The following is a 17,631-nucleotide window of genomic DNA, read 5'->3' as shown; positions in this document are numbered from 1 at the left end:
AATTCATTCTCTATAATTGAGCTTATTTTTCAGTTGCTCAAAGGATTCAGTCATGTTCTCAATTAGCATTTTTTTTCTAGTTTCCAAATTTGCATTTCAGGAAGTCAGCAGGCTTTGCTTCTGATTCCAATGAGTAGAATTTTAAAAGTGTTTTCTTTTTATGCTTTGCATTATAATCCTCCCCGCTTATCACATTTGTCATTCGATTACAGTAAAAGTGTATCAGCTCATTTATTCATAATTTGTGAACATTTAGGAGGGGAAATGGAAGTCAATAGTAGGGCATGCGAAACTTCAGGCCTTCCAATACTGTCCCGGGATCTGCTCTGTTAATGAGCAAAGTGACTCCAAAAAAAATATTCACACATTGCTAAAAGCTACAGAAATAGTATCTTTAAATTCTTCATCCCTAATGAAAATTAGCTGAACCACATTGCAGAATGAAACATGGTCATAGACATGACTTTTAAAAGTCTGGTTCAGAAAACTAAAGAATCATCTGATTGAGTCTAAGCCTTCAGACACATGAGGTATCAGCGACTGCTTTTTATAAGTTTAGCAACAGAGGCCTTCCGGGTGGGTGCTTTATGGCAAAAAACTAAATTTCTTTATTGAAACTATGGGACTCTTTCTGTTAGGTAGATTGACATTCCTCCTACTTAAAGCAAATTATTGAGGCCTCAGTGGACATGTCAGAAGCTTCTTATAGCCTCAAAAGCCTGTGAGTCAACATCTCTATGTAGTAAGCAAGCCATTGCTTTAAGGTAAAACCTCCAAGACAGAGTGAATGTACCTAAGTGTACATGGGTGTTCGGAGATGATTCAGTGTGATTGAGGGGAATCAGGAGTGGTGACTATGAGGCATACAGAGTCATAGCGGCTTATGGCTAAATAGCTTATAGATCCCTGTGCTCAATATTTCAACTTATGAAGAGGGACCAGGAGACCAGGGGACTGTCTCACAGTACTGAAGCTGTCTCACTCAGAAGATTCGTCTTGTTTTTCTTCTTCTTTAAAAATAACAAAATTATCTGCATTAACATTTATGAAAAACAAAAACTGTTACAGGGGAGATTGGTTTTGCAGTTTTTATTGTTTCTATAATTAACGAAGTTGCAATATTCCATGTTGTATTGGGCCTGTGCCCTCTTGGCCACTTGGGGAACTGTCTTTGAAAAGATTTTTTAAAAAACAAAGTTCTGCCAATGATTTCAAATACCTTGTTGATACAAAAGTAAGGCTGCAATGGACATTTCTTGATATACTTTGTTCCCTAAGAAAAAATAATGGCCAATCAAAAACTTCCTGAACATTATATCAGGAACATTAGATTCCTTTTTTTTTTTTCAGCATCACCTATGTAGACATATTGGAAAGAAAGATTAAAATATATCAATTATGTGAGGTTCTCAATTACATTTTGTTGCTATAAACATTGAAAGCAAATAAAAAGCCCCGTTATTAGCTATAATCAAAGTTGGCTCCCATCTTGGGAATAACCTGGGGCTGTTTTGAGCTGAAATCATAAACATCTGAGAGAGGAAAACTACGCTCCAGAGTATTCAGTTACAAGGTCTAAAACAGACATTCCTGGGGCACGGCATCATTCGAACTTTCTGGAAGTCAGATTTAAGTGCAGCAAAGTAGACCCTTCAGCCTTGTCAATGTGAGTACATGTGCCCCAGAACTGTGCATGCAGAGTGCGGCTTATTCATACTGGGACCTAAAAGGCAGGTTCCTCAGTGATGCGGAATCCATCCTGCTGACATTGCCGGTAAGAACAGAAAGTGTTGCCTCTTCCTGATGAAACCCAAGGAAGCAAGAGGAAACAAACGCTGCAACTCACCGTTCCCGTGGTGCCCAGCGAAAGGTGGTTCATCTGCTGTGTCAGGGGGCCCATCATGCTTGCTGGCTGCATTGACATGGGATGGTCCATCGCTGGCGTAATCACAGCACCCTACAAGCACACACAGCGTCCGTCTGAAAACAGGTCTCACAACGAGGGAACCGTAAGAAACAGTAACCTGCATTAACATCGTATGTGCTTCTTACTGAAAAGGCTACATTGAACCCCATATGATTTTTACATCCATCCATGTCATCCTGTGCTTCTCTAAATATAAAAGAATATAAATATTTCTCTTGATACTGAGACTTTTAGCTTCTATCATTTACCCATGATTTATATAGATAATTCTTGATCACGTCAATACACTCTTCCACCAGGGGAATAATGCTGGTCCACCTTGGCTTCCTAACCAGATATCTTTAAAGGACATATTAAAATCAATGTAATGTTATAAAAATCAAAGGTACCCTCTCCCATATTTTTTCCTTATCTTTTGACTTTGGTTTCTCTATCTGTGCTTTTGACACAAGGCAGAAAACACAGAGCTCTGTTCAATGCTGGTCAAATGCAACACAGCTAAAGTGTCTTAAAATGCAAAAATATCATGTGTTTCATCAGGTGTTAGGAAGGGCCTGCATCTAGAATGTGCTTTTTGATTTATCATAACTGTCGGCAATGCGAGAAGTAATAGACGTTTTAAAAAGCTTCTGTCAATACATAAAGTGTCACATGGCCCGTGAAGCGCAGAGCCAGGCCATACCGCCTTCTCTCAATTTCCTCTCTCCTTCTTTTCTGCCTTAATTGACTAACTTAGGCTTCCTTGGTGGCTCAGACAGTAAAGAATCTGCGTGCAATGCAGGAGACCCGGGTTTGATCCCTGGGTTGGGAAGATCCCCTGGAGAACGGAATGGCAACCCACTGCAGTATTCTTGCCTGGAGAATCCCATGGATGGAGGAACCTGGCGGGCTACAGTCCATAGGGCTGCAAAGACTCAGACACAACTGAGCGACTAACACACGCAGAGAATGGAACGATCTTTTTAAAAAGAAATTGAAAAGTTGGGGTTGGATGGAATTTTTGAGATTATCTAATTCCAGTGCTTTATTTTAAAGGTGATAGTAAAGGCAGAAGCTCATGCTAAAATAGCTCATTTAAACATCCAAGGAGTCAGACACGACTGAACTGAACTGAGTAGTAAAATGACTATGAATCTGAATGTCATTTTTTCCGTACATTTGATTTTTCTCACTATGTGACTTTTTCCCCTATTAGTAAAAATTTTGAAGAAATAAGAATAGGACAGACAGGTTCATGTGGATGACAGGATCTCAGCACCTAAAGTAATTACCCACAAGCAAACATGTCCTAAAATGCCTCAGCTCTGAATAATCAGTTTCTCACAATATTATCCAAATCTAGCTCTCTGACTGTGGCTGGTAAAGGATCGGATTGTCACTCAGCCTTCCTATGGGCTCCTCCTCCTCACTAGAAAAGGAAAATAGAAATCGAACCATATATTTTTAAATGATTGATGTAGAGCTAGGTTTGTTCTCAAAAACATTTGGACTTCTGAGCTAGAATCAATCAAAACAAATATGTTATTTTGTAATCTGTGGCTTGTAAATAGACACACTTGCATTGTTTGAATTTCTGGATGCTTCCAGAAACTGTCATTCATCAGAATACTTCTCAGGAGAGATAAGCTCTTACTTAATTGTAATTTACAGACACATCACTTTTTCTTCCGGCTGCCTGAATTTAACAAAAGCATCTTTATTTTTCCCTTATAAATAACACACTAGCCTTTATTTCAGGTATTTATTGTACCAAACTATTAGTAAATCGGCTTCCCTGGTGGCTCTGATGTTAAAGAAAGAATCAGCCTGCAATGCAGGAGAACCAGGTTCAACTCTGGGTTGGGAAGATCCCCTGGAGAAGGGAATGGCAACCCACTCCAGTATTCTTACCTGGAGAATCTCATGGGCAGAGGAGCCTGGCGGGCCACAGTTCATGGGGTCGCAAAGAGTTGGACACGACTCAGTGAGCAACACTTTCACTTTTCATCAGTAAATACTTCAAGAAGAACTGAAGTGAAAGTGAAGTCGCTCAGTTGTGTCCGAGTGACCCCATGGACTGCAGCCTTCCAGGCTCTTCCGTCCATGGGGTTTTCCAGGCAAGAGTACTGGAGTGGGGTGCCATTGCCTTCTCCAAGTGTCACGGCTCATTCTCACAAATAATCCTAGCTTTATCTTACTCTAAGACTTTACAAAGCCTTTCATTTATTTATTTAATTTGCAATGGAATAATCTGACCATTGATTTATTTTCCTAAAAATATATCACTTATAGTAAGATATAAAATATATTGTATAAATATCAAATATGTAATAAAATATATACTGTAAATATAAAGTGTAATAAAATTATATATATGTATATGTGTGTGTATATATATATATATATATATATGAAGTATTAAACTCTCCAACTGAAACCCAGAATGAAACACTATTTTCACATGTGTAAGTCTCTATGTGACTTAGAAGGAAGAAACTAAGTCCTATTTTCTTCATATGAACATCAGTAGGCTAGATCAGTATTAGCTATAAACCTTACTTCAGAACACATACTCCATCTTTGTTCATAGTTTGCCTTTTAAAAATAATCATTCAAGATAAATCATATTATCTCAATTACCTGAGAATCTACACACTGTATACTTGAATACCAAAAATGCTAACAATTGCCACCAGGCAAGAAGAACTAAGATGTTCTTAAATCACTTAGAGATAAACTATAGAAAAATTTCAGAGTTAAGATAAGTCCTAAAGCGTTTTTTCCAACCAAAACGTGGCACTTTCACAACATTATAATCCTTAGCAGACGCAAGACTTCAGTACTCTTCTTGAACTTGAGACTTAGGCTATCGTCCTAGAATATTTCCCCCTTGAGGTTCTGATACACAGCTGACCTGTGACAATCTGGAAACCCCACAATTCTAATCGGCTTGCTTTAGTCACATAAAGAATTGTTCATCCTAAGTCAGAGATAAGGGCCAAATTACGTTTGGCCAGGATAGTCTCTTCCCAATGCCCCAGGGGTGACCTCACTCCCCAGTGGCGTGAGAGGTAGTCTTGTGTCTTCTTGGTGGTGGCAGTATGTAAATGGGATGAGGTGAGCCTGTGACAGGTAAATCACAATCTGTGCATGATAAGTGTAGCAGGATTGATTGCCTGCATTTGGAATTAATTTTGGAAGAACTGTCTGGTCCCTTTAGAGAATCTTTTCATGAAGAGTGTTCGGGGACTCATTTGGTCACAGATGCCAGAGTGCTGCTTCTGTGTGTTAACCGGAAACCTGACAATCAAAGGGAAGGCTGGGGAGGGATGAGTCATCATTTAGAATTGGAAATAACAGCCCTCGGCACGCGGTGGAAGACAACGCAAGGGAAACAGTCCTAACCAGGCCAGTTACTGCGAATAAAACGGATGAAAAACTAAGGCTTCTTGGAGGGGGGTGTGGTGTTTAGGACTCATAGTCTTGTTCTGATTTAGTAAAAATGTTCCAGAAATTCAGGATTCCCACAAATGATGAAGATTATACATTTCTTAAGAGTCTCGCGGGCTGGAAGATATTTACAAGCAGTGAGTAAGTTGGAAATAGTAGACAGGACCCCCTTGGGGAAACACATTGTCTTGATGGTGACTTTACTGGGGATAGACAACTTAGGGAGTAGGAAGTATCGGTTGTCTGTAACAGAGAGTGGGGCTTGCCAGCCACTGTGTCCATCAGCTACAGTTCACGTATAGAATCTCTTCTGTGTTATGCAAGATACAAAAGAATGCGGGAGAAAAAATAACAAAAAAGGAAATGAGAAATCTATGGTGGTTAAGGCAAAACTATAATCATGCCTCATTAAATATACTGTCAAATCCCTTCCTATCAGATGCATTTAAGCCATAGACAGATGTTGCGAACACATTAAAGGTAATTTCGTTTATTCAAATATATAGGCTATGCTGTCTGAATGAGTTTGCTTGGGAAATGCAAAGCAAAAGGAAACATAATTTCCATTTTAGCATCTCTGGATGTCTGGGTTTGCTCAATGTTTAAGCTGCAAAGGAAAGTACATGCTGCAATTCCACTAAAAAGCACAATGACCAGACAGCTGATGGGAATGTCTGGTCTGTTCTGGCCTCCTCCTCTGCAAAACAGAGCTGCTTACACTAAAGGGATGTAGGGTGGAGCTGGTTGCCCTAATTCTGAAATAAATAATTTCAACAGGAATTTGGATAAAGTTTCCAGAGATCATTGATGTGGAGTAAACATATCTGACCTGAGGCCAGAAAAGCATCTGTGGTGTTAACCTCCTGCCGATGTTTGAAAGAAATTTCAAGTCTAGGAGAGTTCAACAATGTTTTAATTTTCCAATGGAAATATGGGATCATTGGCGAATTGGGAAAAATACCAGCAAGGCTCTTTCCCATCAAGAACACACATAGGTGGTTTAAATCCTATGTTAATGCCAAGATATGGCCTACAATGAGAATTACGTGGATGAATGTTCCTGTGCTTGCCAATATTCTGGGCCAATGCCACTCCAAGTATGATTAAGAATTTAAATTAGAATCTCTAGGCTTCAGGCATTGAAATCAGTGTTTTAAAGAACTGTCCAAATGATTCTGATGCCCACTGAAGTTTGAGAAGTGCACTCTATTAACTGCTATTATATAAGCCAGTGTTACAAACACTTGGGTCTTATTTATGCTGTTTCTCAATTATTTGTTTTAAGCCAATCCTGTGATAGGGCATGAGCCTTTGTGTAATAATTAGATACATCCTGTTTAAAAATGCAAAGAGGTCAAGCCAGCATTTTTGATGAGCTGAAATGGGGCGATTATTTGAATAATTCAGGCCTCAGTCTGATGACCTGACATGCCTCTCTTTGATCAGTTTGTCTTGTGTTGGGGCACATTTAAGAATCCTTTCTGTTGGGAATCTTGCTGCTGCTACTGCTGCTAAGTTGCTTCAGTCGTGTCCGACTCTGTGCGACCCCATAGACGGCAGCCCACCAGGCTCCGCCATCTTAGGGAGCCTTGAATTTGAAATCACAGAAATGTAAAAATAAAAGACAGAAAATGTATTTGTTAACATAAGTGGAAAAAAAGAAAAAGAAATATAATCCCTCTTTTTCTCTCTTGTCCAATCTAGGTGTCTCAGGTCAAAATGTTTGCAGTCCAAACTGGTATATATCGGATGGATAACAAAAATGTCTTACCGTATAGCACAGGGGATTGTATTCAATATCCCATGCTAAATCATAACGGAAAAGAATATGAAAAAGATCTTTATGTTCCTTCAAAAAACAATGCTTATAGCCTGTATTGTGATCTTTTCCTATGGTCACTTATGCCAAACCATAGGACTTGTTAGTAGTAATCATTCAACACGATTTTAGAAAACGTAATTTAAAGTGATTTGTCTTCTTTCTAATCTGCATGCTTTCTGCCTCTGTTTTTAATATTTCTAGAATAAATATCTAGTGGGGTTTGTGTACACCAGACTTTTTTTTAGCCCCTGTGAAGTAGCTTCCCTGGTGGTTCAGATGGTAAATAATCAGCCTGAATGCGGGAGACCTGGGTTTGATTCCTGGGTTGGGAAGATCCCCTGGAGCAGAAAATGGCAACCCAGTCTAGCATTATTGCCTGGAGAATCCCCATGGACAGAGGAGCCTGGTGAACTACAATCTATGGGGTCACAAAGAGTTGGACATGACTGACTGAGCACAAGTACAGAAAATGATATATGCTCACACATACCATTCTAGTAGCAATGATGCTTTCATATAAAAATGGCTTAAAGGCATTTCACTTAACTTGGGAAACAGCTATCCAAATGTATTGCCCTGAGATACGAGTGTGTGACACTCCATGTTACATATGCAGCGATGTCTCACCTTTTCATTTGTTGATTTTGGTGTGGGTTTTGTTTTGTCTGCAGGAGTGCTTGATGGGGTTTAAGAAGGTGCTTGGGGAGAGGAAAAAAGAGGATTGGGAAAGATTTTCCTATCCTCAGAATCATCCTCAAATATGTTGATGAGTTTCCAACTTGGAGAGGGCAGTGCGTGTGTGTGTGTGTGTGTGTGTGTGTGTGAAACCTAGAAAACTGTGGCAAAGCTGGTAGATATGACTTCCACCCTAAGTATTTTGGAATGATCTCCAAAAAATGCTAGAGATTTGGGAGCATGTGGAAGCCAGGCTGCCCTGAGGAACCCATGTTAGCCCCTATCCTTCCTTCCTTTCATTTTTTAAAATATTTATTTAATTTTTGGCTGCATTAGTCATAGTGGTGGCTCGTGGTCTCTCTATTTAAAGTGTGTGGGCTCAGTAGTTGTGGCACATGGGCTTAGTTGCCCCACAGCAAGTGGGATCTTAGTTCCCAGACCGGAGATCAAACCCCCGCACTCCCTACACTGAAGGTGGATTCTTAACCACTGGGCCACCAGGGAAGTCCCCTTCCCTTTATTATTCTCCACTTGCTTCTTCCAATATACTTTCCAAGAGGGTGAGGGTTAAGCTTATACACACCTTTTGTAGTTCCTATAATTAGGAATTACATGCAGTAGATACTCAAACAGTGTTTGGGAACTAATTTTATATACTGGCATCACAACTTGTCAGTACAATTAAAAATGGCTAACATTGACCAACTTTCAGAACTTAGCTTGTTCATTCTGAAAGGCTGAAATTACATCTGCTTGTTCAGGCTGTCCATTTACAGCATCATGGTGCTGTGTAGCTGAGGAATGTAATATATGCTTCATAAAAACTAGTTGGAAAATGATAAAAGAGCAAAATTCCAATTAAAAGTTACTTAGAAATGCTACTTTGAGATTAACAGTCAAAGTGGAGCAGTCCGAAGATTATGAAAAATCTTGTTCTCACACGGGGCGGTTCAGTTTCAAAACCATGGTTTTGCTCATGGATATGTATATTTATTAATATATTCAGCCACTACGTCCTTAGAGATGAGATCTGAAATTCACTTGAAGTCAAAAGTTCTACTAAAGCCACCATAGCATACTCATGAAAATCACTAAAATAAAAAGTATTTGTGTATGCACATGCACCAGTGGTCCTCACCACGGGCTATTCTGCAGTGGCTGGAAGGGACATTTGGGAATGACTGGAGGCAGTTTTAGTTGTCAGACTGGGGGCCACTGACACAGGCCCCGGGTGTTGCTGAATACCTACAGCAAACGGGACAGTTTGCCCCAACAGTGAATTATCCAGCCAAAAACATGAGTGCTAGGGTTCAGACATCCTGGTACACACATATATATTCATAAGCTCCATTTACACAAAATGGGAAAGATTTGAAATTGCAGTAGTCAGAAAATGGCACAAAGCATACATCTACTCCCTGCTCCCTACAATTAACAGCAGCTCTTAGATTATACACTGAGATTAAACAGCAACTCTTAGATTGTACACTGAGATTAAACAGCAACTCTTAGATTGTACACTGAGATTATATTTATGATATAAATGAGTTTCTTAAATCCTAACCCTAATCCTAACTTGACATTTAAATCAATTGCCCAAATTCTATGATTTATCAATAAAAGGAAGCAGAACTATTATTTGACATTATATTATGTAACTTTATAGTGTCTATATGGTTATTTTTGAGTTTAAATTTATATTCCTATTCATTTTGGAAACAGCTAATTAGAGCTAGTTTTCTCTTTTCTAAGTTTAGACAAATTAGATTTGATTGGTACATTTGGACTGCTACCTAAGATTGTACACCTGTGTGCTTGGGGAAACATGTTTAGAAGTAGGGTGATTTCCATTGTTACAAAGTAAATTTAGAAGAGTTTTGTTCATTGTTTACCTAAAGAAAGTATGTCTGTTAACTATGAAAATAGAAGTTTTTTTTTTCCTTACAGCCTTATAAATATTAATTTCATGTTATTTTTTTATTCAGTTGCCATTCATTAGAAATGTTTTATTAAAATGTGCAATATTCAAAGTCACAAAGACACGTGTACTACGATGTTCATTGTAGCACTATTTACAATAGCTTGGAAGTGAAAGAAACCTGGATGTCCATCAATAGATGAAGAAGTAGTGGTACACATATATTAATACAAAAGAATATTACCCAGCCATAAAAAGGAACTAAATTGAGTCAGTTGTAGCGATGTGGATGAACCTAGAGCCTGTCAGACAGCGTGAAAAAAGTCAGAAAGAGAAAAACCAATATTGTGTATTAATACATATATATGGAATCCAGAAAGATGGCATTAATGAGCGTATTTGAAGGGGCCAGAACAGAGGTGCAGACGTAGAGCATGGACACGTGGACACAGGAGGGACGCACTGGGCGGCTCGGGGAGGCTCAAGAGGGAGGAGGTGTATGTATACACGCGGCTGATTCACTGGGCTATACGGCATAAATTAACATAACACTGGGAAGCAATTCTACCCCAAAAAGTCACTAAAGCCAAATTCATTCTAATCATGGAGGCCCCTTTAAAAGATCCTAATTACATACTGTGACTATTGGTTAAATGACTATTTCTACAATAGTGTCATTTTGAATGAGAATTTAAAGTAAATATGTCACATAGAAATATTTCTTACCAAAGCAGGTATGTAGATAATAGTATTCTCAGCCATGCTTTTTTCTGAGTCCTTCAGAGTGCTGTTTTTAAAACTAAAGAAATCTGTTTAGCAGGTTTTTGATGTTTTTAACAAACTTCTTTAGAATTCTAATCAAGTACAATGGCTTTTAAGTACATTACAGTACTGAGGGAGAGTTGACATTCTGAAGACCTTGGGGCCCAACGGGCAAATGGTTTTGTTGACTGAATGTTAGTAGAACAAGTCATTCTTTTATCAACTCCTATACCTGGTTAAAACTATAAAAAGAATTTTGTCATGCAGGTGGGCTACTATATTCTTTTCATATTTCTACTTGGCGAGATTATAGTTGCTGGGCCAATGGAAATATTAAGTGTACACAGAAGAATCCTAGAACCTCCTCGGAGGGTTTTAAGCTTCAGCAGCTTGGAAGTGAATTTGTGTTCATCATATCCCGCTCCAACCATGTGATCAATGTTTAGTTCTCAGCGAGGGGATCCACCACACAAACATAAGCACCATAAAATCCCACGTGGTGTCGGGTAGATGATGGGACAGAATCACATTACCTGTGTGGGAGAACTCGTTGTGCAACCTAAGGCCTTCATCTTCATTTGCAGGGCCCCTGTGTATACGCCCTCCGGTACCCAGTCTCCTGTACAGTTCCAAAATCAGTTTTAAGAGACTTGTAAGCTGGATATGTATATGGAATGGATAAAAAACCAAGGTCCCACTGCATAGCACAGAGAACCATATTCTGTATCCTATGATAAACCATAATGTAAAAGACTATTTAAAAAATATATGTGTGTGTAACTGAATCACTTTGCTCTACAGCAGAAGTTAACATTGTCAATCAACTATACTTCAATAAAAAAAGAAGATACATGAGCAGCAAAATTATGCAAAAAGCTCCAAAATATTAAGAAATAAACAAAAAGAGATTTGATAAATATAAAAATAAGGACCACTAAGCTATGGCACTGATCAAATGAATGGATTAATCACATTATATTTCACCATCTTCCCTACAAAGTAACAAAACTCCTGATATCTACTCATTATATATATTACATAGAAGGAAATTACATTATCAATATAGTAAACAGCTCCCAACCATCTTCCCACCTTAAAGAACAAAACCTCAAATACACATATCACTTTCAAGATGAGCAGAGCCAATTTCCTTTCATTTTTGTTTCAAGAGAAGATAACAAGGAAACTCAATCTTCTCTACCAAAGTATGCCACCCAGATTGCATGTTTCCAGCTGAGTTAGCATCCTGAATAATATTGTCTTATAGCAGAAATGTCACAGGTTTAGGACACCGGCACTGATAAGCCATGGCTGCTGTAAGTTATGTTGGAAAGTATAAGGTAATTGTTGTTGTATAGTTGCTAAGTCATGTCTGACTCTTTGTGACGCTGTGCACTGTAGCCTGTCAGGCTTCTCTGTCCCTGGGATTTTCCAGACAAGAATACTGGAGTGGGCTGCCATGCCCTTGTGCCCTCCTCCAGGAGTCTTCCTGACCCAGGGATCAGACCGTGTCTCCTGCATTGCAGGTGGATTCTTTACCGCTGAGCTACCAAAGGGGGATAGGATGAGTCAGTGATAAAATCAAAATAGTTTCCATTCCAGCTTGTCTCATCCACACTGAATGAACAGGATGGTCACCCCTGCGGTTGTGCCTTCCTTCTCATTTCCACATTTTATCTCCAAAAGAAGGCCCCTGCAGATTGATCCAAGATGGCCCTGTGAGCATGGTACACATGGTCTATTAAGATCCCATGGTTTTCAATTTACATTTCCAGTCTAACTCCCTAAGACCATCCACACGAAGCCTCTCCTCCACGGCACTGAATTACTCAGCTTTCTCTGATCCATCTTGCTGTCCAATTCTTGGTGTCTTCGCCTGGGCATCTACAGCAGGATTGCACGTGTGCACTAACATTCTCATCAAATGCTACATTTTACGGAAAACCTCCTGTGTCTGATCTAGATTGTTGGTTATTTGCTCCTCTTTTGTCTCCTAACTTTTGGCAAACACCTGATTGTGATTATACTTATTATTCTCCTGAATTCTAAGTTCATTGTGCAATTCATGATACTTTTTTATTTTCAAAGGTTTTAGAGCCTAGCACGGCATCTGTCATGAAATGGGTCAGAACGGTGCTGAATGTGTAAATGCGCGAAGAGCACTTATACATCTGCCTGGGCTGCCAGGACTTTAAAAATGTTACAGCAACTCTATGTTCTAACTGGACAAGAGGATTCAGCTGAAATCACAAAAGCACTGTCTTGAGTGGACAGCAGGATGTTCTTAAATATCCAGTCATTCAATTGCTCTGCTTTCCTTTAAAAATGCCCATGTCTGACCACTGTCAGCTGGACAATGTTGCCATTTACCAAGAGAATTTCTGGGTTTTTAATTCTAAGGTCCTCACCCCACCCAAGAAACTCTCAAGCTGGATCCAATGCACAATTCCCATTTTATGTAAGAACTACAAAGGACCCAATCAAATGCTGCAAAATTTCCTTTATATATCACAGTATATGCTTTTTTTTTTTTAAATGAGGGCTTTCCCATGACACACACTGTTTTAATAGCCATATATCTGCCTAAGAGTCTTGTCAAACCTTGCTATGTGTAGGAGAAAAAATGCATTATTCACTCATATAGCCATCACTTTGTATACCTCCAGGTAGATTTTCAAAGTACAGAAAGTTTAAAATGCATATCAGAAGCACGATTCTGGGCCAGTCTTCTTCCAAACGATAAGGCAAGCAGGATTCCCAGCGGCGGTCTGAATATTTTATGGGCAGCATCTTTTGTCTGGTAAAATGTTTGTCTTACTTTAACTAGCGCTCTGGATTGTGAGCTGCCATAAAACTTCTCATTAAAAACTTCTCTTTGCTGACAAGTATGCTGAAAAACCTTGCTTGCAAATCATTTCCAAGGCCTTGCAGGAGCCTATTGGTGAAGGGGCCTGGGAAATCATGTCTTAAACCATGGGGGTGATCATGAAGCAAAGCTGTCTGTTACCCTATTCACGGCCAATGTTTGTAGCATAAATTACTGAAATATGTCACGAGGCCCCTTGATTCTGGCTGTTATTAGGAAAGCCTGCTATTCCTTTTTCTGCAATTTGTTACAAAATGCACTTTATCTTGTGGTTCCTCAGAGGATATTTCTGAGCTCTGTGTTTTCTCCTTTAAGACTTTTCTAGGAATTTGCCTGGTTAAAGTTGCCAACTCAACGAGACCCAAGATGCAGGTATGAGGCCGTGACCCTATTTGAAAATGAATCCGCTTTCTATCAGTGCTATTACCACTGACAAGTCTCGAACTCTGTATATACCCTATTGATGAACTGTTTCGTAACCTAACGCTGATATAAAATACATCCTGGTGGAATGGCCATATCCTAAGTTAAAAAAACATGTTAGAGCCAACCAAGATATATTCTGAGGTGTATGTGATGTTAATTAATGTACCTCAAGTTGTCCAGTAGATGAGATGAAAACCAACTTTATGTTTCTGTTCTTCAGTGTTCTATTTGTAGAATTTCTGTTAGAAATCTAATTATACTTACATTTTATTGCCATTTCCCCTAAACAGGAATACTACATCAGTAAGTGTGACTTTTTTCTTTATTTAATAGAATTGCCTTAGCCTCTCTGGAATCTTGTTCTTCACAGTGTGGCCCAGGCCCAGATAGCATCATCTGGAATCTTAATGTAGCATGTCTGGTCCAGCCCCAGTCCCACTGAATCAGAATCTGCAGTTCAATGAGGTTTCCAGGTAAGTTATATTCAGGGTCAAGTGTGAGAGACTTTGCTCTGTTTTCTTATATCTGCCATGGGTCTAGTTGAGTAATTATTCTGTCACATTGCTTATAAAGAGATTCTTCTGTTTCTTCATTGTTTTGTTAATTCCTTTTTTGGGTCCTATTTGAGGACTGTGCAACTTCAAACACTCTTGTAATGTGAATATACCTCCTGTAAATATTTTATAACTACAGCCAGTAACATTTAGTTTAGTTCCTCAATAGTCTCCATAGGGTTTCTGACTTCCTCCATAAAAGTCTCCTTTCCAAGAAAAATGTCCTTTCTTTTCTTATGACATATTTTCATGGCAACTGTCAAACTGAAACCTCCATTTCTCTCCAAATAATATCTTGTCCATTGATGACTTTGAAATGGCCATTGCAGGCAAGTGTTGGATGAGGTGCCAAATGCCTTGTGAAAAATTGAGAGTCAGCATCTATGTACACACCACAATTACATACAAGGTATTGGGTGTTAGAAGTAAAATATTCAAAAATATTACTACTTGCTAGGCCCTTATGGAATTAGTCAAAAGTGCTAAAGGTAGTTTAAAAATGAAAGTTCTTAAAGTTCTTTGTTGTCTTGGCCTTTTTTCCCTGAGCTGTTAACCCAAATTTCATTTGGGTTGAACCTAGAATTGAACCTAGAATTGAACCCTAGAATCATTGAATCTAGAATCTCAGGCACCTCAAAACTACCATGTCCCAGTGTGAACATTTTCTTTCTTTCTATCCTCAGAGCGCAGGCTCTTCCCTCTGTTGGACTCTTGGATTAATATGGAAAAGTCAAAGCCATCCTTGCCTTCTCCTTCATCACACCTAACAGCCCCAGCGTCAAGTCTTGTCACTCCTGTATCATGAATGTCTCCTGACCCTCTCTGCTATTCACTGCTGTGAGCTCTGTTATCTCTTGCTGGAGTAATCCAAGTGCTTCCTGTGGGGCCTCAGTCAGTTGTGACTGGAGACGTTTTCTTTAGTCACTTTGCTTGTGTTTGGCTGTGCGGGGTATTCACTGCTGCATGCAGGCTTTCTCCTGTTGCAGGGGGCAGGGGCTGCTCTCCGGGGCACTGCGCAGGCTCCTCAGGGCAGCAGCTTCTCCTGTGAAGCTCAGGCTCCAGGGCATGCAGGCTTCAGGAGTTTTTGCTCACTGGCTGAGCTGCCCGGCAGCCATGTGGGATATTCGTTCCCGGACCAGGGATTGAACCCATGTTCTTTGCGTTGACAGGTGGGATTTTAACCACTGGACCACCAGTGAAGTCCTGGAGACATTTATTTTCTAATACTCTCTCAGCATATTATTAATATTAGTTTCCCCCAAAGTGAATCCTGCCTTTTCAATTTAGGATTAAAAAAAAAAAAACGAAAACCCCTACATTTTCCACTAAGCTCCCTTACTCTAAGATGTAAATATATGACTTGAGTTAGCCAGAAGCACTAGTGAAGGACTTAGGTCTTTAAAAAATGTTTATTTATTTGACGGTATTGGGTCTTGGTTGCATCGCGCTGGCTTCTCTCTAGTTGCGGTGCATGCGTCTAGTTACCCAACAACGTGTGGGATCTTAGTTCCCCAACCAGGGGTTGAATCTGCATCCTATGCATTAGAATTCTTAACCACTGAACCACCAGAGAAGGGCCAATAAATGTCCATTTTACAGTGCTATACAAAGCATTCTAAAACTCAGTGACTTAAAAATATCATTCATTGTCAAGGCCCCGTGGGTTGGCTGTGACCTGGCTGGACACGGCTCTGGCAGCTCTGCTTGATGCAGGGCTCCAGGTCTGGGTCGGACCGACCAGTTTCTCATTCTCCTGGAGCCTGCAGCATGGCTGGGACGTGTTCTTCTCATGCTGATAATGGGGGCACAACAGAGCAAGTCCAGTTACAGAAGAATATTTCAAGTTTTGGCCTGTGTCCCAGGACTTAGATTTTGAAGACGATTCTGATTGAGACATGGACAGGGCATGTGGCATCCGTTTTGCAGTCCAGCTGGGGGCAGAGGCAAGGTTTGGGGCTACGTGGTTTTGGTGGGACAGAGGCAAGGTTTATGGCAGTAGCACCCCGCTGGGTCATGTAACGAGTGCTCTAGAAATTTATCATCTGCTAATTGTCAGCATTTATTTGTTATCAGACTAATTTATAGTCAAGATTTTTCTTTCTATAGCATCTTTGTCTAGGAAACAAAAACATGTTAATTTAATTGTGCTTAGTTATTTATGAACATAGATAGGGTGAGAAAATAAACTCATATAATTCTTTTAAAAATTGTTCACCAAGTTTTTGGTTTTATTATTTTCTATTGTTCCTTGAAGGAAAACAAATATGACTTTATATCTACTAACTGGTATTCAAATTTTGACACGTTTCTCTTCTTAGGGTCTTGCTGATACACCATCTTTGTATTACTTTTCGAAACTTCTGTAAAAAACAGCATGGGACTGCAAACACATTAAAGTACACTTACTGCAAGAATGCTCTGACTTTTTGACCCCCAGCTAGAATTATACTATCGTATTAAACTTATTCAAGAGAAAATATTCAGAACCAGTTTTTCCTCCTAGATTTACTCCCACCTTTGACTGCTGGCACGCCTTCCTTTTCTTGTAGGTTAGATGGGCAATAGGCGGGGAAACAAATGTTCAGCAAAATCAGACAATTTGACTACTCAGGAGTTCTCAACATATACTTTTGCTTATTTCACGCAAGAGCAGCCCCGAAGCCATCTGCCTGCCAACAACCCGATCCTTCATTCCCATTACGGAGGCAGCGCCCCCACCTCATCATTCAAAGGCAATCTTCAAAGGGACCTTGTTTTTGCTCATTCCCGTCATGACAGATGTTTTCTATCATCCACCTCCACATGCTAACTCATCTGCGAGGGTCTGCCCACCCATTCCCTCTCTCTGCAGCCAGCTGTGGAAATAGCCTCAGTGTCGTCTGTGGCAATACTCATTCCATTCTTCTGACCTCACCGAAGACCACATCCAAGAGCAGGAAAAACAAAGAGCCCTGATAACTTCCTTCAAAACATTTCCAGGGCAGGAGATAGGCCAGCCCCAGACAAGAGCCCTTTACAAGGCATGTAACAAAAGAGAGGCAAGCTTATTGGAAACACTCAAATGTCACCGAGTGAGCCAATTGGGGTAATCCCCAGATTAAGGAAAAATGAAGTAACAGCATCTGCGGCCATGATTCAGCTGAAAACATCTGGTTGACTCAGAACCACTTCAATTAGTCTGGGTACATATCAGTCAATCATTCCTTTCCTTTGATTGTATAAAGTTCCCACAAGGACATGTTTATACCCCAA

The 17,631-nt window shown here is 39.8% G+C and overlaps 1 protein-coding gene across 9 annotated transcripts in view; it reads right to left on the bottom strand.

The window, feature by feature from the left end:
* RBMS3 (RNA binding motif single stranded interacting protein 3) overlaps positions 1–17,631 on the bottom strand; it is an 802,311-nt gene that overhangs the window by 76,062 nt on the left and 708,618 nt on the right. For all 9 annotated transcript variants that reach the window (XM_010817553.4, XM_010817555.4, XM_010817556.4 and 6 more), the window contains one exon: positions 1,847–1,957. In XM_010817553.4, the coding sequence (XP_010815855.1) occupies positions 1,847–1,957 (111 nt within the window). The remainder of the gene's footprint in view (positions 1–1,846; positions 1,958–17,631) is intronic.

Source organism: Bos taurus, chromosome 22, assembly GCF_002263795.3.
Source record: "Bos taurus isolate L1 Dominette 01449 registration number 42190680 breed Hereford chromosome 22, ARS-UCD2.0, whole genome shotgun sequence".
Taxonomy (NCBI): Eukaryota; Metazoa; Chordata; class Mammalia; order Artiodactyla; family Bovidae; genus Bos; species Bos taurus.
The sequence above is the reverse complement of the archived record's forward strand: the minus strand, read 5'-3'. Positions and strand labels throughout refer to the sequence as shown.